At 47.7% G+C, this 23,846-nt stretch overlaps 8 protein-coding genes across 8 annotated transcripts; 2 read left to right on the plus strand and 6 right to left on the minus strand.

Annotated features, from left to right (window-relative positions):
* Positions 1-417: 417 nt before the first annotated feature.
* On the minus strand, positions 418-2,254 carry BGW36DRAFT_356027 (frequency clock protein-domain-containing protein; the record flags this gene model as incomplete). The annotated part of the gene is made up of 2 exons (XM_046213714.1): positions 418-2,108; positions 2,158-2,254. The coding sequence occupies 2 exons, from the start codon at positions 2,252-2,254 to the stop codon at positions 418-420; spliced, it is 1,788 nt and encodes a 595-aa protein (XP_046075256.1).
* A 1,376-nt stretch (positions 2,255-3,630) lies between these two features.
* BGW36DRAFT_289718 (uncharacterized protein) lies at positions 3,631-4,483 on the minus strand (the record flags this gene model as incomplete). Its single annotated transcript, XM_046210696.1, has 2 exons — positions 3,631-4,145; positions 4,201-4,483. The coding sequence occupies 2 exons, from the start codon at positions 4,481-4,483 to the stop codon at positions 3,631-3,633; spliced, it is 798 nt and encodes a 265-aa protein (XP_046075257.1).
* A 3,370-nt stretch (positions 4,484-7,853) lies between these two features.
* On the plus strand, positions 7,854-8,751 carry BGW36DRAFT_107534 (uncharacterized protein). The gene has a single exon (XM_046209209.1). It carries the CDS (start codon positions 8,084-8,086, stop codon positions 8,573-8,575), a length of 492 nt encoding a protein of 163 aa, XP_046075258.1. The 5' UTR covers positions 7,854-8,083; the 3' UTR covers positions 8,576-8,751.
* Positions 8,752-8,927: 176 nt separating this feature from the next.
* On the minus strand, positions 8,928-9,710 carry BGW36DRAFT_424181 (uncharacterized protein; the record flags this gene model as incomplete). Its single annotated transcript, XM_046219927.1, has 3 exons — positions 8,928-9,318; positions 9,371-9,501; positions 9,555-9,710. The coding sequence occupies 3 exons, from the start codon at positions 9,708-9,710 to the stop codon at positions 8,928-8,930; spliced, it is 678 nt and encodes a 225-aa protein (XP_046075259.1).
* Positions 9,711-10,000: 290 nt separating this feature from the next.
* Positions 10,001-11,514, minus strand: BGW36DRAFT_371774 (phosphatidylserine synthase). Its single transcript, XM_046215406.1, has 6 exons — positions 11,251-11,514; positions 11,138-11,198; positions 11,042-11,079; positions 10,938-10,949; positions 10,706-10,884; positions 10,001-10,643 (listed from the first exon to the last, which is right to left on the minus strand). Exons 1-6 carry the CDS (start codon positions 11,495-11,497, stop codon positions 10,275-10,277), a joined length of 906 nt encoding a protein of 301 aa, XP_046075260.1. The 5' UTR covers positions 11,498-11,514; the 3' UTR covers positions 10,001-10,274.
* A 115-nt stretch (positions 11,515-11,629) lies between these two features.
* Positions 11,630-12,705, minus strand: BGW36DRAFT_371777 (Gar1/Naf1 RNA binding region-domain-containing protein). The gene is made up of 4 exons (XM_046215407.1): positions 12,590-12,705; positions 12,488-12,535; positions 12,335-12,435; positions 11,630-12,276 (listed from the first exon to the last, which is right to left on the minus strand). Exons 1-4 carry the CDS (start codon positions 12,645-12,647, stop codon positions 12,079-12,081), a joined length of 405 nt encoding a protein of 134 aa, XP_046075261.1. The 5' UTR covers positions 12,648-12,705; the 3' UTR covers positions 11,630-12,078.
* A 132-nt stretch (positions 12,706-12,837) lies between these two features.
* BGW36DRAFT_314530 (putative threonyl-tRNA synthetase) lies at positions 12,838-15,669 on the plus strand. Its single transcript, XM_046212535.1, has 4 exons — positions 12,838-13,388; positions 13,448-14,288; positions 14,338-15,004; positions 15,052-15,669. Exons 1-4 carry the CDS (start codon positions 12,880-12,882, stop codon positions 15,204-15,206), a joined length of 2,172 nt encoding a protein of 723 aa, XP_046075262.1. The 5' UTR covers positions 12,838-12,879; the 3' UTR covers positions 15,207-15,669.
* Positions 15,670-17,410: 1,741 nt separating this feature from the next.
* Positions 17,411-19,974, minus strand: BGW36DRAFT_290248 (putative C2H2 finger domain protein; the record flags this gene model as incomplete). The annotated part of the gene is made up of 3 exons (XM_046210749.1): positions 17,411-19,065; positions 19,121-19,671; positions 19,733-19,974. 3 exons carry the CDS (start codon positions 19,972-19,974, stop codon positions 17,411-17,413), a joined length of 2,448 nt encoding a protein of 815 aa, XP_046075263.1.
* Positions 19,975-23,846: the final 3,872 nt, after the last annotated feature.

A 23,846-nucleotide genomic window follows, 5' to 3' on the forward strand; every position in this document is an offset into this window, starting at 1 on the left:
CAGTAATTCCGTAAATGCCGTCCTGTTCAACCGAGCTCTGGTATGGTGTACGGCCCGCTCCCCGCAAAAACGTCGCTGTAAATCCGGCGCCCCGGAATTGACTGCGATACCCTCGGATAGGGGCCCTGTCAGTGTTAAAGGCTCTTCGAGCTGGTTTGACTACGTATTTGTGCTTGGATAATTGAATATAGGTATTCTGCTATAGAGATTGTTAGTTGGTCGAATATTTCAGGACTTCGTACATACTGTAAGTCATATATAGTTCGATAGCACAATATACGCAGTCGGCTATCACCGGCTAATAACGGGTATTGTTATAGATCACTCTGCCATAGTTCACGTAAATTCTACTCTTTGTAACGACAATGCAGTTCGAGATACAAAATAAACCGAAAAATGCTTTAAAAAAAATGGGTCTTACGCCGTCTCTTCACTTCCCTTGTCAACATTGACACTCTCACTATTATTCTCAAGTGAAGAGACAACCGCCGTCCTCCACCTCTGTATAGACGACACATGCTTGCGCTCATCCACGCCGTATCCACTACAGCTCAACCCCGAATTCGTACTTTCTTCCTCCTCCTCCGAGCCGGTCGACGAAAAGAAACCGTAAGTAGGAGGCGGTAGGGAAGAAGGGGCAAGATCTTGGTGTGTGCTTGTGATAATATGTGAACTAAAAGTCCTGTTGGTAGGTTTGTCTTTAGGACGAGAAGTGAGTTTTCGTGAAAGGTGATTCAGTGATGCATGCCCTGAAGGCCTCGGTTGCGTTGTGCCGGTGGTTATCAGAGAGGTATGTTTGACCTTGACATGAACTGCGAAGTTGTCGTCAGGAACAACATCGCCAATCCCTGAGGCTTCTAGCTCGATGGGCTGTGGGGTGTGATCTCCCTCCTTGGTAGGGGATAATTCTTCATCGTTTAGTGAGATGACTGGAGAGCTGAGTTCTTTGTGCTCTTTGTCGTTGTGCCCCGTACCGTAAGCATTAAAACGATCAGCTGTGCTGTGTTTAGGTTTTTGCCGGCGTTGGCGTTTCTTGCTCTGTTTGGACGAAGCTTTGCATTGATCTGCTTGGTCTATACCGTCACGGGAATAATCAATATAAAATGGCGCATCTTTGTAATACGCCGTCCTACCATGGCGGGTTTTTGGCAGCACTGGTTGAGACGCATGTGCATTGCCAATGGCTGCAGGGGCTGCGCTCTCCGAGTCACTATTGGACACAGATATCATTTCATCGTCAGCGTCGTTTGCGTGGTTCAGAAATACAGACGGCGTGTAATACGGGTTCCGTTTTATTCGCGACACAACGTCCAAATTATCAAGGCCCAGAGGAATCTCCTGGTCTGACACGCTGCTCGACGATGACGATATCGAGGCGTCCTGGCTATCAATTCGATTCACGTCTTGTCTGTTCGATTCAGTAGACCCCTCTGCGGCGCCTTTCCATTTGACACAACGGCCATCTGCAGAAATATCAAGCCGTCTGCTATGTCTCCTCAGAGCCTCGAGGCTCGGTTTCGAATTCACAGACGAAGCAGCCTGTTTAACAAACTCCAGCACCTCACTAATCCCAAACCACCCTTCTCGACCATCCTTTAAAAGAGTCGACATTGGCAGTTTCTTCGAATTTTCTGGAGAACACAACTGCTCCAACACCACCGCCAATAAAGCCATACACGCTTCCTCCGGCGAAATTGCTGGTGGTAGTGGTGGTGGCGGCGGTAGTAGCCATTGGCCATGCACCGCACCATCACGACGCGAAGTCCTACTATTCTTCGAGAACCGCGACGACGCAGATACCTCCGCAGCAAACCGCTCTAGAATGCCCTCTAGCTGCCGTTTCTGGCGGTTCGAGAGACGGTGAACACGGATCTCGAAGAGCTTGTCGTCGCACAGATGCGGCGGGTTGGCTTCTTTGTATCTGCGGAGTTTGCGTTTCATGCGGCGCATGTCCAGCGTCAAGTCGTCGATGATGCCCCGCAGCTCCTCATTCTCCCTATCACAGTCGTTAGAACGCATGTAGGAGAGAATCGGGTCCTCAGGGCTGGGGCTGGCACGGCTGGAGGATATGCGTCCCTGGACGTTGTCCAGGAAAAAGGGCGGATCGTCTGGTTCCTGGTTAGCGGAGAAATGATTGAGGAAATGGGTTCTAACTACCTCCTAGTCCGTCTAGCTGCGACGTGACCTTGCGGTTGACTTCGTCGAACCAGTGGTCGGACTCAGCGTTATTCTGGCTCTCGACAGAGGTAAGCATCTGGGATTCTCAAACCAGATACACAGATTCTATAGAGAGGAAGAGCGCGAGATGTGTGACTGAGCTGGTTGCTTTGGATGGCTGCGTCGACGTGAATACAAACATGAAACCCCAGATTCTAAAGTATTAAAATAAGCCCATATCATTGGCTTAGTTCAAGCAGCAAAGACTATCCTACTGATAGAGTAGATTTGTCGATGCTGATGAACGTTGATGCTGATCTTGAGAAAATCAGCAAGTGAAACAAAAGCCCGCTAATAGCAAGAATAATCCCATGAACAGAATAACCAAAAACCCGAAAATATTGAAGCAGGTCGACAAGGCATTCATAAATACACCAAGTCCCTAATCCTTCCTCGACGATCGTGATCGAATGCTTTCAACGCTGATAATGTCTCGACATTATTCGCCAGAGTCATTCTTCTACAACCTCCACTAACGTCGAACATTGTGTCTGATTTGCACATTTTTATGGTCTCCAGAACTGATAGTGGGCATACGCGAGGGTATAGAAAGGAGTATTCCTAGCGATCAGGATGAACCGGGTCGATCTGGAAATCTGATGCTGTATGGACAAGCTGATAGCGATCGGGCCAATCAGCAAGTGGCTCGGCGAATGGCAGATCGTGATCAAGGCTGATTCGGGTTAGGCTGGGTTCGGCACTGATCGTGATCGAGACTACAAGACACGTTCCTACCACAGTGCATAGGTCTTGGATATTAATTAAATGAAATAGTATAGATGGTATAGTATGTCAACAATCTATTCGTGCACGATCACTATTATCATACAAGTTCTTAAGAGAATATGATCGAGCCAGGTACAGTGTCAAAAGTCAAAGGTAAAAACAGTATTGTAGCACTCGCTCTTGACCAACTCCATTGTTACAAAGTCAATTCGAATTATAATAAATTCGAAAGCAAGCAAATAAAGATCGAGTTGACTTTTCGTCAGAAGATATCAACTCCGGTCTCCCAAAAGAAACGATCATCAAATGAATATTCATATGAGCCTCCCCTTTCCAAAGCGCTCTCTCACAAATATGGGTGTTTATTAATTTCATTCCTCCCCAGAAGCATGTACGTTCTCCGCAGCTGTGGTGTACTGGTTCTGCCAGTGGCCCACTATGTACAGATCCTGCACGGTATTTCTTTCAACGTAATATGAAGTTGGTTGAGAACGGATGATGAAATTTTGGTCCAGTTATTCGGATAGAAGGACAGATAGCATTGCATGCCCAGTAAGTATAAATGTTTCGATACCGGAATGTACGGCAATATGAGAAATGAGTAGTGTTTGTGTGGTGTGGAATAATAATGGATATTTGAAGGTTAGTAACGTCCAGCATCCGGGTTAGTAACCTAATCAACTTCAGTCAGTTTAACCATTCCAAAATTGTGGCAAAACAGAGATATCGTACCTGGAGGATTCTCCTGGAGAAATCTTGGTCGTCGTCGATACTACCATTGCTTTGGCGGCGCTGAGCCATGTAATCACCATCCCATCTCGAATCTGAGCTGGGAGTGTTTGGCTTCTTCTGGGCGAAAGCGTTGATTTCGGCATTCCTACGATACTCCTCCTCAAGTTGCTTAGCCCTCCTGCGGCGCATGAAAAAGAAGGCGGCCCCAATAATAGCAGACAGAGCAACAACGCCAACAACCACCCCGGCAGCAATTCCAGCAGTATTCACACCACTCGACTGAGGAGCACTCGAGGAGTTGGCAGCACTAGAGGCGGTGACAACAATTGTTTGTCCGGCTTGAGTGATGACGGAAACGCCGGTTGTGGTGGAGGAGGTAGAAGCGGCGGTGGTGGCAGAACTTTGATCCATGATGGGAACGGAAGAGGTCATGCCGGTCAGGAAGACTTCGTAGGCGCTTTTTCCGCCGCCTAATATTCTTGTTAGTGGTTGAAACGAAATCTTGACAAGCTTTGACATGCTTACATCCATCTGGAGGGTAGCCGTTGCATGTGAGGTCACACCCACTAGTCTTTGTTGCATTTGGCGGAAGCTCGTCACCACACAAGCAGGTATTACCTCCCGTCAACGCCATAACGGGGGATCCCATATCAACGCATACCCCCTGGCAATGTCCATTACTTTGCCATTGGAAGGTTCCATTGTTTTTGAAGTTGGGGACTTGGGAGTAGCAATCAACCTTAGTTATGGGACCAGGGTCGGCGTTCACTTGAGTCCCGAGTATCGAGACGACCGTGATGACGGCCATTGGTAGTGTTAAACCCATATTTATTTATGTGAAAGAAGTCGAAACGATTATAAAAAGAATGTAGCGAGTGCCAAATAATCTCGAGGGACGGCCGGCGTAGCCCTCGACTTGATCACGCCTCCACTGTGTGTTGTTGGTTATGATGATGGAATAGCCGAACAAGGCTTGGGCGACGCACGAAGACGAGACGCAGACGAGATGCAATCGTGATAAGTCGAGATGGGGTGTAACGACCCTCAAGACGCCAAACGGCGCCGTGCAATTTTTGCCCCTGACTGTCTACGGAACGGTTGACGAGGATGGGCGTGCGGTTGGGCGTGTATCGTGGTCGAAACCCGGCAGAGAAAGGCACGAGCGATATTAACGAAAGTTGTATTTCGACGACAGGCGAGAGAGAGAGATGAAGGGAAAGTGAACGAGAGTGGAAAAGGATCGATGGTGGTCTGTAGCGGTGGTCGCGGGAGCAAGAGCAAATTGCACTGGGGGACAGAGCGAGCAATGCGCGAAAGGAATGGAGAATGACGGCTGGCTAAGCCCCTTTGGGCAGCCAGAAACATGGCTGCAGCACACGGTACGTTAGGGCCGCCTGGCGGGCCGCTAGTGTCTATATCTGCCCCTTCAATTGGCCACCCGCCCCATACCAGTCCCCGCTAGCCGGAATCCAGGTGCCAGCCTGCCCGCCATTGGCCCGTACCTGGGCCTAGCGCACGCTAGGCCCAGTCAGGACGGCCTGTAATGTATGCTATCGCCACGGACGATACTGGTCAAAAGTACTAATGCTATTCCATACTTTGCGTCACAATCACACTTGGTCCTGTCCAGTCAAATCACAAACCGAATAATCATCGACAATATTATCGTTGCTTTTAAGTTATGGCTATCTCTGTCCTCGAGATAGCAATGAAACACACTGTTGTCTTCGGGACACGGTGGGCATTCTTTATTCCCTCGTCCTTGCATTCATATGACTGGGAGTGACTCGTGACTCGTCACTCGTCACATGGAGTCCTTTTACTTCTCGATATGCTCCGGGACTATCCCTACTTTGTTCTGCACATTCATTTATCCTCATCAGGGCTAAGGGATTAGTTCTCGTGCCGACAATCAAGCATAAATAGTACAAAGTATGGGTATTAAATGATGGGAGCATGTGCAACAGAAAGCAGACAACCGAGGGACTAACACTATTGAACATGAAGGGGGCCTAAGTCATCCATCCCATTGGTCCCTGCTTGCTTTGTGGGGTGGCTGTGTCGGTTCCTGCAGAATCAGGCATCAATTCTGGGCTGTGATTAGTATGCGTATGCTTGGGCCTCCTTCACAAGACCCGATAATTTTTCCATCTGGTCATGATCCAGTACCAGCAGGCCCGCTGGTGGCAAATCATTTGATCCTTGATTTACTATTTGCGCTGAGATTAGATAACGCTGGTTGTTAACGAAAGAATCCGATCTGTGCAGCATCTGGATTCAATATTCTATGCATGTATTCTTCGCGTGTGCCGATGCCACTCGTCTATTTCAAATCCTTGCCTAATATACGAAACTCGCACGTCCGATAATATCCTCGCTCAAGGATCAGTGATCAAGGGATAAGCGCGTAAGGCTGTATATAATACCGACCCCTTTATCACCACTAAGACACAGAGCGCCATAGTACGATAACACTATCCGTACTAGAACCTAGAAAGAAATGTTGACTGTTTAGGTTCCTTGCACAGCCTCCAAAAATAATAGCTCGTCGTGATCATCCACCACAAACATCATATTAATGTAGGGTTTGTCTGATCCATCCAATGGACGAAATGTCGTTTGTTTTCGGTGCATATGTAGCTGGATTATAATTAAATTGGCTGTCCTGCAGCACTACACTACTATTCGATTACTTGCTTTGCTATACCTGTTCCTGTCATCAACATTATTATCGACTACTATAGACATTACTTTATCCCTGTGCTTTCAAGACAGCGATGACACCCCTAACAACAATAATAAAAATACTTCGTCCTGACTGTCTTACTTCTATTATTAATATTAACCCATTCCTCAGGATCGACAGGATGCGTCTAGCTGCTCTACCCTGGTTAACGTTGCCAACGGGGCTGACGGTCTAGAACACAAGTGTGAGTTGGCTTCGGATCCGCCTGGTACTGTCATAGTAATACTATTATTATTATTAGTTGCTGACAGCCCAACAGTCGTGTCATGTCATAACTTGACGTGGCCTGAAAATTCTTCATATCGATGCCTTGCCATGTCATTCACGGTTCCTGAAAGTCAGCTGCTCGGAGCACCGGACTCCGATTTCAAGTTTTCAACTCGAAGGGTTGGGCTTGCTTTTTGGCATCCGTTGATTGGAATCCAGACCAGTTACTTGGCGAGAACTATTAGGTAAAAAAAGAAAAGAAATCTGAGTTCGCGAGTAGGGTCTAGAACAGTCAGCTCGTCAACGTAGGTGCAAACTTTAAACTATGCTACTTCGGTGCTTCCCGATGGCTATCCATGGTAGATTAGCATCATTGATATATTCAATAATATGCACTCGGAAAGTCTTAACACGCAATCTGTAAGTTCTGAAGTGGATATAAATATCAATTAATACATTATCACCAAAACATAAATGTACACCGAGGAAGTTAGATGGTTCTGGCAACGAGGGAGTATAATATGTGACTCAGTCAAGCGACATCAATTGATCCAAATGTTAAATTGAGCATGATGAAATTCTTGATTATTATATTGTATCTCTTTCTATATCAATATATCAATCTTGGTTGGTTGCAAAATAGCCACGCATAATACGTGCAAATATGAATATTCCCAAGGACACCATCGACTACAGTTCCTTTATTTGGATCCATAATAAGCTAGATGTTCAGCTTAAAGATCCTGGATTCTCAGCTTCCTAGGGCAACTGAGCTGCTCTTCCTCAAGCACAACTGCGAAGAAATCCATGTCATTCTGGTCCCAATTAAGAGGCACAAAAGGTAATATCAGACATTGACCAAGCTTCATGGATGCAATTCCGATAATCTTAAACTTGATAACGTGAATTAAAACATCTGGGTCAAGAGGTGATCTGCTATACACAGTCGATCTTGTTGGTATCCCCAATGTCGTCCATAAACCATTCCTCAACATCAACCTCTGGTGCTTGCCAGGTTACAACAATGAGGTCGCAGCGTACGCCGATAATATAACTACAACTGACTGTCTAATGTGTCCGGCGCATTCACGGCCTCTACCAAGTTACTATCAAAGCTCCATTGACCAACAAGTCAACCATTCCTTGGGATGTTGGATCCTACCTATATAACAAATGTGCGACACTAATATCGTGCAGCATTGTGCCACTTTATGCTCAGCCTAATCGGCCACCTGCTAATGGAGTGCGTACAACAGTTGGAGAGGGAAATCTTGCGAACCTTGATCCGAACGAAAATATTTGCTACACAAGCGTCACGATCAACATCTAGGGAACAGAACCGTTTGGCAACAAAGAAGATCTAGGAGCGGGCTAAAGTGAAGGCCAGAGCGAGTGCAAACTATCATAAACAGCAGCAGCAGCAGATTCTTATGGCAGCAGCTGAGACTCAAGCAAATGGTGGACAGATGGATCAAGCTCCTGTTCAGTGAAGCCTCGACATCAGTAGATGTACCTACAACGGTCATTATGATTCGGCAGGATTTGCTAAGGCGATACGAACCGCAATACGGGTCAATTCAGAATTTCCCAGCTAATACTGCTCAGCAATATGGGCCGGGAGTGAAATGGGCTCGAGAGCTTTTGTTATGGGGGTGGTGGAGAGAAACAAGCGATTCGCCATGCTGCACTCCTCCAATGGTAGCGGTAGTAGGCAGAGATGGCTTAGAATCCATAGGAGGTATCCGACGACATTCAATTAGTAGCCCCCTAAAGTTTAGGTTTAAGTCATTCATAAGTGGAAATTGTTTCCCGTATGGCCAATTTACTTGGAACGCAACAGAACAGCACCCATATGTGATAATAATGACCGGGAAACGACGTCAACTGTCTCGGAAACTATGCATTTATAGCAACAGCATTGGCAGGTCAATGGACAATGGGCAATAATAGATACCACCGGTAGATGAGGCGTCATATTCAAATCTTCATAACTCGTTTTGCTGAGAATCTATTTCTGACTCCCTGGCCTCGGGAATGACATCTGCTTGAATCCTACGGGAGGAGAGGAGCTGAGATTCCGCGCAGCAAATGTTTGGCACGGACAAGATAACCGTTTTTTTGTTTTTGATCCACGAGAAGTTTCTTTAATATGGTTAATACCCCCAAGTATAAGTAAATATAGGTGATGCCCGGCCTTCTACAACCTACCAAAATTTCCAAAGAACAGGCAACCATCTACCCACAAAGCTCGAAACTAGCCGATTAGAGCTTCTACAACAATCTTGCGCCTCGGTTCTAATCAGAACAGAGCCTGTTTGTAAATATCTCGATACAGCTCGTAAATATACGCATTCTTGCGCTTCGCCTCCTGTAAGATATTCTTCCTCTGTTCTGTCGTTAACGCAGCCTTCATATTCTGGTTAATCTCCTCTATCCTCTTCCAGACATTCTGCGCCCTCTTCACTTTCTGTGCATATTCTTCCCGCTTCACATCTGACACTCCTCCATTGGGACGATATGTGCTATCGCCAACTTCCTTTGCTACGGCCTCCACGGCATCTGCTGGGTCATATCTCTCCTCGTCGGACTCACGTCGTGCAAGAATCCAATAGATGCGTACTGGGTCACGGGAGTAAAGGACTCCTACGCTAGCTAGATACTCTAGTATCACGAAAACAGCCATGCGAGTGCTACATATTTCTATGAGTTGGCGTGTTTGTTTGGGTCAGTTGTATAGCGTACTTTCCGTCAACGAAAATTTGATTATCGGCCAGTGATACAGCGGAGCGGGAGAGTTCTTTGATTGCTGTGCGGCTAGGTGCCCCAGTTCCTTGGTTTAATTCACTGACTTTGAAGTATTCGCCACGACGAAGCTGTGGGGATCGTAAGGAATGCAGTATAGGTTGAGTGAAGGAGTGTGGCCTACATATTGGTCCCTGTGCGGTTGATAGTTGGGCTTTCCGCCATCACTGAGACTTCCGTCGAAAAGCCAGTTGTTGAGAGCTAGTAGTTTTGGTGGAAGGTTGGTGTAGTCGAGAAAGTCTTCTCTTATCATGAGCTTGGGAAGGGTGGTTGTGGCCATGATTATGCCTTTCTTCAAGTGTGTTTTTTTCTACTAACAGTGACAGGCATGAAAGACTTAGAATTGATTAAAAGGATATTAGCGGGCGGTATGTGCCATTTATTATGCTGATGCGAAGCCTTTCATCTATTCTTACTTGTCATGATGACATCACGTCGTATTATACTGATCGGGTATGATTTCCGAAATCAAAATATGGTTGGGTTTGTGCATAGCACTTGAGGCAATTTCTACTCCAAACTATAAATGAAAATAATAGACGATTCAAGAATTGAAAAATATCAAAACAGTTTGGATTGAAGAATTATATTGGAAACGGCCTCGACGCTAAGGGCCGTCACTGAGTGACATTTCTGAAATTAGCCACCACCTACTATCAAATATTATTGAATGACCGTGTAGAATATGCGTGTTCATGTCTACCATGGTATCTTATATTAAAACAATACAACTTTTCATAACCCCCAATCAAATCGAGGTTTCGATTGAGCCTTCACCTGAGCTCTGGATAAGCGGCACGCTATGCTATGCTATGCCAACAAACATATCCTCCACCAACCCTGATCAAGGCTTGGGTATATGCAGAGTCTTGCTAACCATAAGACAGCCCCAAAGAACAAACAGCAATGCCGGAGCATGGAATTCAAAAATCGTGTCCTGTGCAACCAAACCCAATGGCAGGTTCTCATGAATCCAGCCTTGCGAAACCCAGTATGCCATCAAACCTGCAATCGAGAGCGAGGTAGGTATCGGTGTGCCTTCGAAATATGCTGATTTGCCTGTCTTGTCCTTAGGAAGCACGGCGACGGTGACGTTAAATCGCGCCAGTCTCGTCAGTCCGCAGAGGACGAAGAAGCTGAGGAAGAGGTGGTCGACTGCAGACCGCATTCCGATAGCAAATGCTACCGAGGCGGGCGCAACTCCGAATGAGATCTGTTAATACATTTCATTGATTAGTAGGTTTTTATTTATTCAATTAGATTCGGAATTCCTACCAGGTCTGCCAACGAATCTAGCTCCTGTCCCATTAAAGACGATTTCTTTCGCCATCTCGCAACGCGTCCGTCCATGAAATCAAAGAATAGTCCGAATGGCATAAAGATGAGTGCTGCCCATAGGGATCCAGTATCCTCCGCGTTGGTCAGGTATCGCATTGACGAGAGGACCGACATAACTTGCATCGCTCAGTAAAGTGGGCGATCACATGCTTTGTTTTCCGGAACTTACATCCACAGAAGCCTACAAATAGTTGTTAGACAAGCCATAAACGATTCAAATATGGAGAAAAGTAAAGTAGGAGAGTAAATCTCGAGATAACTGGTTGCACATACCATTTAGCTCCGTAATCAAATCAGCAAGGTGAAGAGTTCTATAATTTATTCAGCACGCTTCCTCCCACAATCCGGACGGGCGAGGAAATTGCGTACCTGACCATGCTGAAGTGCCCCGTCTCAGCCTGGAGTAGTTTCTTCTGCTTTTCTTGGCTTGCTAGAACTGGTCAGCTTGCATTTCCTGAGATATTGAGGTCACTCATCCATACTGTCTGTAGGCACACCGCTACCTGCGCTCTGCTCCGAGACCGGAGCCAGGTTTGACGTTCGGCGAGACATATTCTTGTTGGAGTAAGCTATACTAGAAACCTCTAAAATTGACGAGCTCAATAACAGAAACAATTGATTAGGACGAAACAAAAAAAAATCGGTGGAGAATGTTTCTTCAGCGCTGCGGCGGCTACTGTGTAGGTTGTCAGTGGCTTGCAAGTTTGGCTTGCGGCAGTTAAACGTCATTGTTTGATGCGTTTGACTCGCCCCAGCCACAACGCTAAAAAAAAGTTGCGGAAAACTTTGTGTGGCTGTGCTTTGTTAACTGATGCTTATTGGAATACTTACGAGAGTTTACAAAAAATTAGATAGATGATAGACTATGGTGAAGTAATTTACAACCTCTATTTCACTAGGCGGTAGACTTTTATAGATACGCATAAGAGCCGCAGCAAAAGAAAAGTGTCCGTGTCCATTCCCAAAACGCCGGAAAAAAATATCAAGAGACATGCAGGAAGATATATTCCACCTAACCACGTCCACGGAAGCCTCCACGAGATCCTCCACGAGGTCCTCCTCTTGAGAATCCACCACGACCCCGGGGTGCACCACCACCTCCTCCCCATCCGCCTCGGAAGCCACCAGGTCCCCCGCGACCGCCACGAGCACCACCTCGTCCTCCAAAACTACCCCGGCCGCCGCGGGCTCCTCCCCGAGCACCAGCAGGCTTCTTGACTTTAGAACCTTGAATGTGTTAGTAATTTAAACAACATAGCATAGTTATCGATCGGATAATACCAGGAGGTGCTTTTGGCTTGGGCAAGAACCTAAGTGGTGCGATTAGCAGTGATTAATTTATAGTCGCAACTATTAACGTACTTTTCTAATGGAAGTAACTTGTCACCACCGATAAAGAACTTATCTCCAGCTTTGAATGAAGTCGCAACGATTCCTTCTTGTGGTTTGATTGTAAAGTAGACTTGGTTAATAGGGCCAAGAACTTCGTCGACCTTGCCAACCGGTGTCTAATAAAGAAGAAGTTAGCGGAACCCTTTTATGTTAAATTGGCTGGATAAGGCAAACCTTGTTCTCGAGGTAGATGGGAGCGTTGAAATAGGGAACCTTGGGATTGATTGATTCGCAAACCATCTCACCCTCACAAGCATGCATGAAAGTGCCCATCTCTATAGATTTTATTAGCCCGCTTATTAAATTAGATTAAAGAATGTGGCATACCTAGAACCTGTGCTGGAGGGCCGAACGACTGCTGAAAACCTCCGCGACCTGTTCACCATCAGCAACCAACCTGACATGAGAAAATATTGAAAAGCTTCTGACCTCCTCGGTTTGCGCCGGTAAAGCCACCACGGCCTCGTCCACCGCCGCGGAAAGACATCTTTGGCGATTCTGGTGTTGTTCTTTCTGTCGAGTCGTTGCGGTTGAGAATTGAAAAGCTAGCCCGAAGTTTTTCGATGTGGGCGCCCAAAGGGGTAAAGGCCGGGTTGGCACGTGACACACCGCCTTGGTCGGACATCCCACCAAAATAGTAAATACGGAGAGTGACTCAAAAGGTGACCCCGCTTTGCCAATTTTCTCTGTTAACCACGACAGCAGCTTTCGTCGGCGTAATGGCTTCGGAGGCGCCCAAGGAACTGCCCACTCGTCCTGCTGTAGATGCGAAAATGGCGAACCAGGGAAACTCACTGCCCGATTTTATTATCGAACGGAACAACCTCTTCGAAGAGCTATGGCAGGAACACCTCAAGGAGCAAGCGAATAAGCCCAAGCCGGAAATCAACATCACAATCGATATCGGAGATGGCAAGCCGTCTACAGTTATTGCGAAGGCCTGGGAAACTACTCCTGGATCGTTTCTGAAAGACGTCCCCAAAGAACTCAGCGCCAACGTTGTGGTTGCGAAGATAGATGGAAAGGAACTTTGGGATCTGAACCGCCCATTGGAAAGGGATTGCAAGATTTCGTATCTGCCTTTCGATCATCCGGAGGGGAGAGAGGTTTTCTGGCATTCTAGTGCTCATTGCCTGGGTGAAGCTTGTGAGCATGAGTACAATTGCCTTCTTTCTCATGGACCGCCTACTGCGCAGGGTTTCTTTTACGACATGGCTATACCGGATGGGTAAGTATCAGAAATCCTGTCAACCGTACACCATTTCATACTAACGTTGGTTTTCCTAGACGCGTTGTTAAAGAGTCCGATTGGGCAATCCTCGACAAGAAGGCGGCGCAGGTTTTCAAGGAACGACAAAGCTTCGATCGATTGGAGGTCACGAAGGATAATCTCAAGAAGATGTTTGCCTACAGCAAATACAAACTTCACTATATAAATCACTTGGTGGAAGGAGAGAAAAGCACAGTCTATCGCTGCGGTACCCTAGTCGATCTATGCCGAGGACCTCATATCCAAAACACAGGCAAGGTTAAGACGTTCAAGATTATGCAGAACTCTTCAGCGTATTTCCTTGGTGATCAGTCGAATGATTCGCTGCAGCGTATTAGAGGTGTCGCTTTCCCTGACAAGGCTGCCATGAAGGAGCACTTGAAGTTTCTCGAAGAAGCCGAGAAGCGCAACCACTTGCGAATTGGTAAAGAACAAGAGCTTTTCTTCTTCGATGAAGCTTCTCCTGGATGTCCATTCCTCCTTCCGAACGGAACCAAAATTTTCAATGCCTTGCAAAAGCTTTTACGGTCAGAATATCGCAAACGTGGATACCAAGAGGTGCAGACCCCTAATATGTACGACGTGGGCATTTGGAAGACCTCGGGTCACTGGGCTCATTACTCGGATGATATGTTTAAATTAGACGTCGAGAAAAGGCAATGGGCACTCAAGCCTATGAACTGCCCAGGCCATTTTATGCTTTTTGGGCATCGCGATAGAAGTTATAGAGAATTGCCTCTTAGAATTGCCGATTTCGGTGTGCTTCATAGAAATGAGGCATCTGGTGCTCTTCACGGTCTCACGCGTGTGCGAAAATTCCAGCAGGATGATACTCATATTTTCTGTACTCCTGAGCAGGTATGTTCTCTATTTCTTACCATTCTTTAAAAGGTGGCTAACCGATTAGATTTCATCTGAAATTGAAGCTCTCTTTGATTTCTTGAAAGCCATCTATGGACTGTTCGGTTTCACTTTCAAGCTGAAACTATCTACTCGACCAGAGAAATACATGGGTGCGATCGAGGACTGGAACTATGCCGAAGAACAGTTACGTCAAGCATTGAACAAGTTCAAGGGCGACGACTGGGAGTTAAACGAAGGCGATGGCGCATTCTACGGACCTAAGATCGACATCACCATCGCAGACGCATTGAAGCGAGAATTCCAATGCGCCACCATCCAACTCGACTACCAAGCGCCCCTCAATTTCAAATTAGAATACATTACCAACGAAAAAGCCGTCGCTGTTAGTGACGATAAAAAGGATGGCGAAAACAAATCCAAAGACGCAGGTGTCGGCCGCGCCCGCCCCGTCGTTATTCACCGTGCCATTATCGGCAGTTTTGAGCGTTTCCTTGGTATTCTCACTGAGCATTTTTGCGGTAAATGGCCGTTCTGGATCAGTCCTCGACAGATCCTGATTGTGCCTGTCATGCCGGCATTGAATGACTACGCAAAGGAGCTCCAGGAGATTCTGCAGGGCGATAAGTTGAACGTCGACGTGGACGTCAGTGGCAACACCCTGCAGAAGAAGATCCGCACTGGCCAACTTGCTCAATATAACTTCATTTTCGGTGAGTTTAACCTGTTTGTTATCTAGTCACTTTACTGATTTGCATAGTCGTCGGTGCGCAAGAAAAGGAAAGTCGGACGGTCAATATTCGCAACCGTGACGACCCGTCTAGTCAGAGCAAGGGTGAATTGGTCCCTCTCGACGAGGCTCGTGTGAAGTTGCAGGCTTTGAAGAAGGAGCGTAGACTTGTCAATGCGTTGTAATTAAAAATCACGGTGGATGAAGAATACAACGGATGATATGAATTATACCAAGTTTGCATTTGACAAAAGAATACTAAAAGCGATCATACCAATTCATTCTTAAATATACTTCAATTAATCAATTCATTGACGTTACGAGACAATCCGGCAATTTCAACATCAATTGCGGTCATATTTGACGATACCATATGCAATACATTTCCTCTCAAGCCCACATGTGCGCCGATAGTCTTCGTCTAATCATTAAAGTGAAACCGGCGTTTTCCGTGATGCGTCGATTCGATACAGATCGTACATCCCACTGTACATGTATTTAAAATTGAAGTGGGATGACCGAAGGATTTGCATGCTGGTATCACACCATGAGCCCTACGTCCTCTCGCTTACCCACTAGAAAAAAATACATGAAACAAGTGGTTTACCAAGAGCACGAAAGTAGTAACGATACTATTGAAGTTAATACAATGCACGTGCTTCCAGCACAATCTATCCATCCTTCGCATTTAGTCCCGCATGAATCATGCAGGTTCTAGCTTCTATGTTGAGGTGGATCGCCAGAGTTACATGTGTGATCCTTCATCCTCATACAACTATTCAAACCAAGCCTAACTACTTAGTCATGAACTGTCTGGTAATAATAAAACCCTCAGAATCAGTTACGTACAGCATATGATCAAATATTGGGCGGCGCGGCATATTCTTCTTGGGAGTGATGATATCCAATTCGTCCGTATCTGCCTCATACAAGTACAACTACATACTACACGGAAGCATGGAATAGGAAACCCGAGTGCAAGTGAATCTTCCGGCTAGGCGAGATGAATCGCGTAGATTAAGCATAGGTGAGCTGTATTAATTTTTGGATATATGATCGCGCGGCTCCTATATCGTTGCATCTGCGTACCGCGGTACATGTTGAACTCCTATTATTCTAGACCTTACTACATTGATACCAGTACAGCCTAGTCTTCAGCTTACGATGATATTAATTACTAACATACAGACGCGTCTCAATTACTTTATTTATCAGAATAACGAACGAAATGAATTCCTCATCTGCAGGCACAATTCGCACAGATAAGTCTAGTCCAACTAAGCACTGATCGACGCAAATTAAACATTCATAAACCCAAAATCAAGAATTAGTCACTGATTGATCAACGCTTATAACTGCCATATCAGTCACCTTACCATCACGAACCTGTCTTGTTCACTTTGGAGAGCTAGATAAGATACCCCTCATCTTGGGCCAGTCAGTTTCTACTCCTTATCGTCTCACTCTCTTATCTTGTCTAACTTCCACGCCTTCGTCCTGAATATCAATATCTACCACCAATTTCAAATTTCAATCTGACCAAGTTAGACAAGCTGCAGGTATTGTGTCAACACTGCCTAAAATTAATATTAATTAATATATTCTTAGTGTTAACAGCGGTTCGCATAAACCGAACCAGTGCAATGCCCCATCTCGAGCGGGGATCAAAGTCAACTGTTTCTAGTTCTGAGGAGAGGGTCGATTAGTGTCTTGCTCGATCAGTCAATAGCGCACACACGAACGTAATATACCATTCAAAGAAGAAGAAATACACGTAGTCGTAGTGTTTTATTCGCCCACGTGCCCGCCATGCATTACATGTATGCAGTATGGAACAGTATCCCAGTCAGAGGTGCATGTACTACTACCAGCGCAGGCACGCTACCCCAGCCTCCCCTCTCACACAACTCCATCTGTTACTACGCACCAAGCAGGAGTAAATACTAAGTAGTGTAGTAGTGGGTGTCGTAGTAGTGTACCGATCGACATCTAGAAGGATCAGGGCGAGTGGGGCGAAGGATTCCAAATAGCGAGCATAATTTGAGTGTAATTTGGCTATATCCAGTCTAGCCGGCGTGCTGATTGCCGGGTCAGGGCGTGGTACATACTACACTGCCTAGTGCGAAGGGGAGACTTTGATGGATCAATTTACACGTAGCCAAGAAGGTCAGGATTGAAGTAAAAAATCGGTGACTTCAGCTATATACAAAATATAAGTCTAATCGTATACACATCACCAAGTGATGGTAGGGGTATAGTACAGCCAGAGACAGAACAATGTAAAACAAAAACAGAACCTTTATAGCCAACTCCAGACCCATCATAGGTATACATCGTCAAGCATAGCGCATGAAAAAGAAAAATAAATACAGTGAGAATTTAGAAGAGGTCAGAAACTCCACATTCCCCTAATTGCACCATGAACATCACGCGGCTCGGAAAGTCGTGCAAGCACTTGATCGCCTTCATTGAGTAATCCGCCCACGCGTGATTCTTGAAAACGCGTCAACCGGATAAACGTCAACAACGGCGTAGTGTTGCATCGCACTTCTGGCGGGATATTGCTCGGCGAGACATGCTCCCATGTTGGCGCTAGAGAGATCATATTGTAGATGTACGCGCGGGTCATCTCCGCATAATTGTCATGGACTGGTGGCCGCGAGGCGGTCGCGTCGAATCCATAGGCCCAGCAAATCAGTGCGCACATGTAAACGCTCCAGTTTGTCTGTAGCATATTCGACGGACTAGTGCGAGGAGCAGCCGGTAGGAGGTTTGGGTTATTATTCCAGTGAGCCGGCGTACCCGACGTTGACAAAAACACATCGGGATCATCCACTATGTAACGCAGCGCACGCACCGCATGCCAGACCGCTTTCTTCACGTTGTCCGAGTTCGAGACCCACTTTCGCAATGTAATCTTGGCATTTCGGAAATCGCCTTCTTGCGCGAGCTTCTGGTTGAAGAGCCAGGATTCTCCACTGACTGTCAGTAACGTGTGCACTGGTGTAAACCGAGTTGCGAGCATCGTGTGCGCAATGAATAGCGTCCGTGCATAGGGTGACATGAGCGGGTTGTTTCCAGCCGCCTGCTCCAATTCCGAGACAAATCCATCAAGCGAGCCCCCTGGATTGCGAACTTGCGCGCGGCCACTGAGCCCGTAGGCCACGAGTAAGGATGACTGAAAGAAGTCAACCTGATCGGCTTGGAGTCCCGCATGCTGATCAAAGCTGGCAGCTACCGAAGCAAGAGATGCCGGGATATAGGTTTGCGCCAATGCCAGCCATTCGCTGGGGTGACTGCTCTCCCAGAGTTCGGAGCCGCAGGGGAAAGGAATATCGATCATTCGGGAGCCTTGCTGCCATGCATAGGACGATGCAGGACTTGGCTGCAGCAAAACAGGAGGCTGGCCGAAGAGCGCAGATTGTTGAATATCAAGAATAAAAGCGGCTTGTAAAACACGGCGCCGTGTCTCATGTTCAATCCAAAAGTTTCGCGCGCCTTTCAAAGCTTCTTGAGAGAAATTCGTAGATAAAGTGTTCAGAACAGCAAGAGGATTCACCCGTGTCCAGTGTCCGTCTTGCATAAAACTGCCGTACAAACTGCGGAAGCGATGCGAAATCTGCACATCGGCTTTGCGCGATCTGAACTTGGAGAGAAATTCAAGTAAAAAGACTGTTTGGATATCAGCAACCCGAGAACGGCTCGTAACAGGAGACCGCTTCGCGAGGAGCTTCAAACAGGCCTCTAACAGAGCCAGTGAATACTCCTTCGAATTCGGTCGCGTATCATATTGCGAGCCAATCGCAACCATAGCTCCAGCCATCAACGGACTGGGCCTTGTCGCAAGAAAAGTAGGGCGATGGACAATGGGGAATAAAGGGTGGAAATGTTGCCAGTAACACTCGAAACAGTCCTGCCACTTTACAGTGTCCATGATCTCCATGCGGTCGTTTCCGGATACGACGCCTGGCGCTGAAGTAAGCTCTCTTCGTAAGGAATACCATTCATCCCCACCCACGTTGGGGACGTGTAAGGTGGCATGGTCTAGGCAATGTTAGTCGAGGTACTCGGCGGCTTTCACCTAGAGAGGAAGGTTCACCTACTGATTGGAGCATCGGGTTACCGTCCAGAGCAACCGGCATCATGTTCGGGGCAGGAACCACATCCACGCCATCCCATTCGCGGGTGGTGGGCAGCTGGAGAGGAGAGTTGGCGAGATCATGGTAGGCGTAAGGCTCCATGACCGAAGTAGGAGCTGAGGAAGGGTGTGGTGGCATCACATAGCCAGCAGCATCTGACGCGGGCGATCCGCAGGTTTCAGGGGATGAGTAGAAAGGCATGTCATCTGGAGAGTCGCGGATGTGGCTTCCAAAGAGGGTTGGGCGCGGCTGGAAGGGAATTTCCATGCCGCTCCAGGGTAGGGACAGATCACTGCTAAGGTCCGGGTGGATGGCGCCTCCGATGATGGGGCTGGCGGCCGACATGGGTGTTGACACCTGGCTGGTGGGGTACGAGGCCGAAGTCACGTCCAGAGGCATCGAGGTGACCATGCTGGTAGGCACCGAAGTGATTGAAGGCGTCACGTTGGTCTTGCTCTGGTGCCTCCATGGACGGCTGCCACTGCCGCTATCTGATTGGACGTCGAGCTCACTAGATTGCGGTCAGTAAGGCAAACATGGCAAGATGCGCGCAGACAAAAAAGAAAACCTACTGTCGCTCCATGTGACGAGCCAACAGGTCGGATCGATGGAAAGCCTTGCGGCAGCCTTCGTAGGTGCAAGGAAAGGAAGCTTCAGGGTTGTGGTTCAGCTCATGGCGGCGACGGTGCTCGGCACGAGTGAAGACCTTGTTGCAGCCAGGGAACTCGCACGCATGAACGCGCTTGCCCTTCTTAGCCTTGCTAATGCGGTGAGTAGTGGGAGTATAGGTAATTGGGAGTGGGATTTCAGCCATTGTGTTTGCGCGACGCATTGTGGTAGCTGTGGGAGCTGATGTGGGAGCGGCTTGACGGGCACCGAGCTCGGCTGGCGAGGCAATGTACGGGGTCGAGGTAGTTGAGGACGCAGAAGAGTGAGGACGGCTGATGCTTGCTCCGTTGATAGCTGGATGTTGGTTGCGTGCAGTGGGCTCCCTGTCCATGGGGTTGCTGGATATAGCCGCAGTAGTGTGGTATGGTGTGATGTTACAGTGTTGATGTCTGAGTGAGGTCGAGTTGAGGTCAAGTAAGTGAGATCTGGAGGAGAGGTGGGATGCTTAAATGGACCAAGACAGGACGATGCTGACGGAGGGGGGAAGAGCATTATGTATAGCTCTTGCAGCAGCGTGAGTGCCGACATCCACACTTGCCTACACTGACTGACCTGACATTTAGTCACTGGTGATTGTCGATCACCAGCAGCGAATAGCCGGCCTCATCTGGAACGGGGGTTTGAAACGTGGGCACGCAGGACCGGTCCCAAGAGGCGTGCAGGATGAGGGTGCTAGCGGTTCTTGATGATCCTGTGCTAGCGACGCATGCATGCAGGACGATACGAAGAATACAGAGGAAACCATTACGGTGGGTAGTGGTAGTGCCACTGCTAGCCTTAGTGGGTGGAGGAGTGGTGACTGGTGGGCAGTTGCTTTCTCTGAGGAAGGCTCGGGCGGGGCAGGCGGCTGGCCTGCATTCTCCGTCCGCCGTACGGTGCGGCGCGCGCTAGTACGGTACGGCGCTCGTTTAGCAGCGGCAGCAGGCGGCCTAAAAAAAGACGCTCAGCCGCAGACATTATGCACAGCCAATGGCAGTGCCACACAGAGCGGCTGGAGCGGAGCATCGTGCCTGGACGGTACGACTATCTGTGTAGCGCATCCACATCGCAGTATTGATTGAGTACTGGGTATTGCATACCACGTCAGCCGTATCCAGGCTGATGCTAGCTGGCTAGTGCGCGATTGCTGACTCCCGTCGCATCCACGAATCCACTGTGGACGCGGGATCACCAGTCTTATTCTATCTAGTAAAAGTGTGAGAGAGGACTGGTAACACTAAGTATAAGTGTAACTTTCTAACCGGCCGATCTGGAGAAACCGTCTGGTGTTGTTGGTTCGGCTGCGCTGCTGATAGGCTGGCTGCTGCAGTGGTAGGCGTTGATAAATATCCCGAAATAGATGGTTTTCCTGTTTAGTCTAGTGTACTCCGTAGTTGGTGTGCCAACAGAATGTAATTGTATTAATGTAATTAATTGTCTGGCAATGCCATTGTCGATCGTCCGGCATTTGATGACAATATCGCTTTCACTATTATTGGTGGTGAATGGAGGAATGATTCTTGCATGGCCGGGCAACAGCTGCAGCCGCGCATTCAGCTGACTGCGCCAGCGGTGATTGGCAGTGCAGTGGTTTAGCTTCGGTTTACTATGCAGGAGATATTTATACAGGCCAATCATGCGTTCATGCCGACCATACAACATATTATTCATATACGAAGATCTCGTATCGAGGTCTGTGTATATTACTCCTCGAGTAATATCCCCTGCTATTATTCTGTTAATAGTAGTCTACGTATTATCATGTGCAGAAGAAGGAAGCAGTAGAGAAGAGACCCTGCATCGCCCAACGCGGCAAGGCGCCAACACGGCTTATTTTAGCTTCTTCACGCTGTTACAGGCTAGACTAGCCAGGCTCCGGCGGGGACTCGCCTGATTGGCTGAAATTAGACTACGGGCAGAGTGGCTGGCCAGGTGCTCCACATGGCGTGCTCTCAGACCTTTGGCTGGCCCAAAGATAGTAACCAGCCGTTCCAGAGACGATATATCTCACTTCCACGAAATGCTATGTATATACTATGCATATGCTATACTAGTAATGCGCTCAGGCTTCTATTGAATGGTAATATTAATAGCACTACGTATTTACGATTATATAATATAATATAGCGGAGAGAGTCTGGTACGCGAGCAGAGTGCCAGTCAGCCTAGCGAGCCTTAGGCCCGCTGCCCATGCAGCCAAGGCGGGAATGCAATCACAGGTTCGTCGCGGTCTGCCTTGCTCAGACCATATCCTGCCTACGAATAGTAATTCATCAGTTGGATTAGGTACATTATCAATGGCTGACGTCTAACCCTGTCTGTGCAGCACTCTCAGACGATTAACTCTCCGGCGGCAATTCTCTTGTTTTCCGTAGCGTAGCACAGGCCAGGTGTACACCACAGTCAACAGTGGTGTATTTGGTACGATAGTTACCAGATAACTACTAGCGATAAGGAGTGCAACTTTGTAATTTGAGTGATGTCAAGAACAGCCACTTGCAGGGATGCGCATCCTGCGTGCTGGCCGCTTCGGGCCTAGCATGGAAGGATTGCAGATTTTCGATTGTCCCAGAAAGAAGACCACACTCGTACCAAGAGAGTAGACTAACAAGTCACTAAACATGGTAGAAATATGGGCCAGCGGGAATAGAGTAGCTGTCTATTGGTGGCTTCGCTTCTACTGCAACATCGTGCATATCACGTGATTGCGCCACAAGGAGTGCTGGACCGGGGGGGCAATCCTTCGCAAGGGGAAAGGAACACTAAAGTGTGGTGCAGGAGCAGATGCGACTGTGAGACTGAGCGCTGTCATGGAACCCGTGAAACGGCCGGGTGTGTGCTACCTGCAGATCTATACATCTAGATGCTGGAACCATTGCACATACTCCAGAGAAGGAGTGCAGTCGCTTATCATGATGCACGTGGTTGGTAATAATATCAGAAAACCATGTTAATAATTCGTAGAGGTGATATAGAATAATAAGTGAAGATGTCGGACTCGGTGTTCGATTTCCAATGTCCCCGTCAAGGTCCCCGACATCTCGTCCTCTACCCTGGACGCCTCGTCATCGCGGTTGCTGTTTCAACTACGTATCCTTGCTAGTTGGTCACTCCTACACTTATCTTCACACTGGACGCCATGACTCCGTCATAACCACGGGAATACTGTGAAATAATCACAATTCAATGGCATTGGACGTCGGACGTCGGACGACGGACGTTGCACACTGCCGGGAATCAAGACACAGTAAAGCTTGTCCAACTGACTCGCGTGCAATAAACTTCTGATGGCCGACTCGAGTTGGCAACGGGCGGTTCATTGCTTTCTCAGAACGGAAAGCAAATGGCCCCGACGGGAGCCCGGTTGTCCTAATTGGGACAGTGGTGCCGCTGTTGGCGTCAGTTAGCACATAACTTAGCAGTTTCTTAGTCAGTTGATGCGGTCAGTGGCGGATTGATGTGTCGCGATACGATATGAAGGTATGCACTATGCATCGGGGGAGAGTATGAAATCGAGCCATCTCCGCCTCACTACCCCCGTACGGAGACTGCATCGAACTGCAATCTAGAATTCAAAACGACACCATGCCACCATGCCACCATGCCACCATCCCGGCAATAATGCTGGACATGAAGGTCTGGTTGACTCGCGTGCTAGTTCCTGGCAACTCTGCCGTCGATCCCCAGAGTCAATTGCTCGGTTAACGCATTACGTGCTGTGCCGAAAGTTTAACGAACGTCTGATACGGGGACCGAAGCGGACTTAATAGCCTTTACCATCGCCATTTCGTCTCGCCAACACGGTCCTTATCGATTAATTCAACTCATCCAGTCACTTCCACGAGTCACTCCATAATTTGCGGGTAGATGATTGGGCGCCACCGGCTTTGCGCCTCCAATGCGATGTGACTGTACCGTCACATTACCGCCTTTTGATGAATTCTATCAGATGGAATTAGGTTTGGTGCGATCAGACTGCCGATCTCGACTGGTACCAATCATCATCATCATCAAACATAATCACCACCTTCATCACGG

The sequence above is a fragment of the Talaromyces proteolyticus genome (genome assembly GCF_021365285.1).
Source record: "Talaromyces proteolyticus strain PMI_201 chromosome Unknown BGW36scaffold_3, whole genome shotgun sequence".
Lineage (NCBI taxonomy): Eukaryota > Fungi > Ascomycota > Eurotiomycetes > Eurotiales > Trichocomaceae > Talaromyces > Talaromyces proteolyticus.

Excerpts from the sequence above, each read along its gene's own strand:
- BGW36DRAFT_371777 (XM_046215407.1), bottom strand. The coding sequence starts at position 12,647 with ATGTCTTTCCGCGGCGGTGGACGAGGCCGTGGTGGCTTTACCGGCGCA. Across the intron at positions 12,536-12,589 it reads TACCGGCGCAAACCGAGGAG|GTCGCGGAGGTTTTCAGCAG; the intron begins GTCAGAAGCTTT and ends GATGGTGAACAG. Across the intron at positions 12,436-12,487 it reads CCCTCCAGCACAGGTTCTAG|AGATGGGCACTTTCATGCAT; the intron begins GTATGCCACATT and ends TAAAATCTATAG.
- BGW36DRAFT_371774 (XM_046215406.1), bottom strand. The coding sequence starts at position 11,497 with ATGACGTTTAACTGCCGCAAGCCAAACTTGCAAGCCACTGACAACCTA. Across the intron at positions 11,080-11,137 it reads GGGCACTTCAGCATGGTCAG|AACTCTTCACCTTGCTGATT; the intron begins GTACGCAATTTC and ends AATAAATTATAG. Across the intron at positions 10,644-10,705 it reads TAGATTCGTTGGCAGACCTG|ATCTCATTCGGAGTTGCGCC; the intron begins GTAGGAATTCCG and ends ATGTATTAACAG.
- BGW36DRAFT_107534 (XM_046209209.1), top strand. The coding sequence starts at position 8,084 with ATGGTGGACAGATGGATCAAGCTCCTGTTCAGTGAAGCCTCGACATCA.
- BGW36DRAFT_314530 (XM_046212535.1), top strand. The coding sequence starts at position 12,880 with ATGGCTTCGGAGGCGCCCAAGGAACTGCCCACTCGTCCTGCTGTAGAT. Across the intron at positions 14,289-14,337 it reads TTTTCTGTACTCCTGAGCAG|ATTTCATCTGAAATTGAAGC; the intron begins GTATGTTCTCTA and ends CTAACCGATTAG. Across the intron at positions 15,005-15,051 it reads TCAATATAACTTCATTTTCG|TCGTCGGTGCGCAAGAAAAG; the intron begins GTGAGTTTAACC and ends TGATTTGCATAG.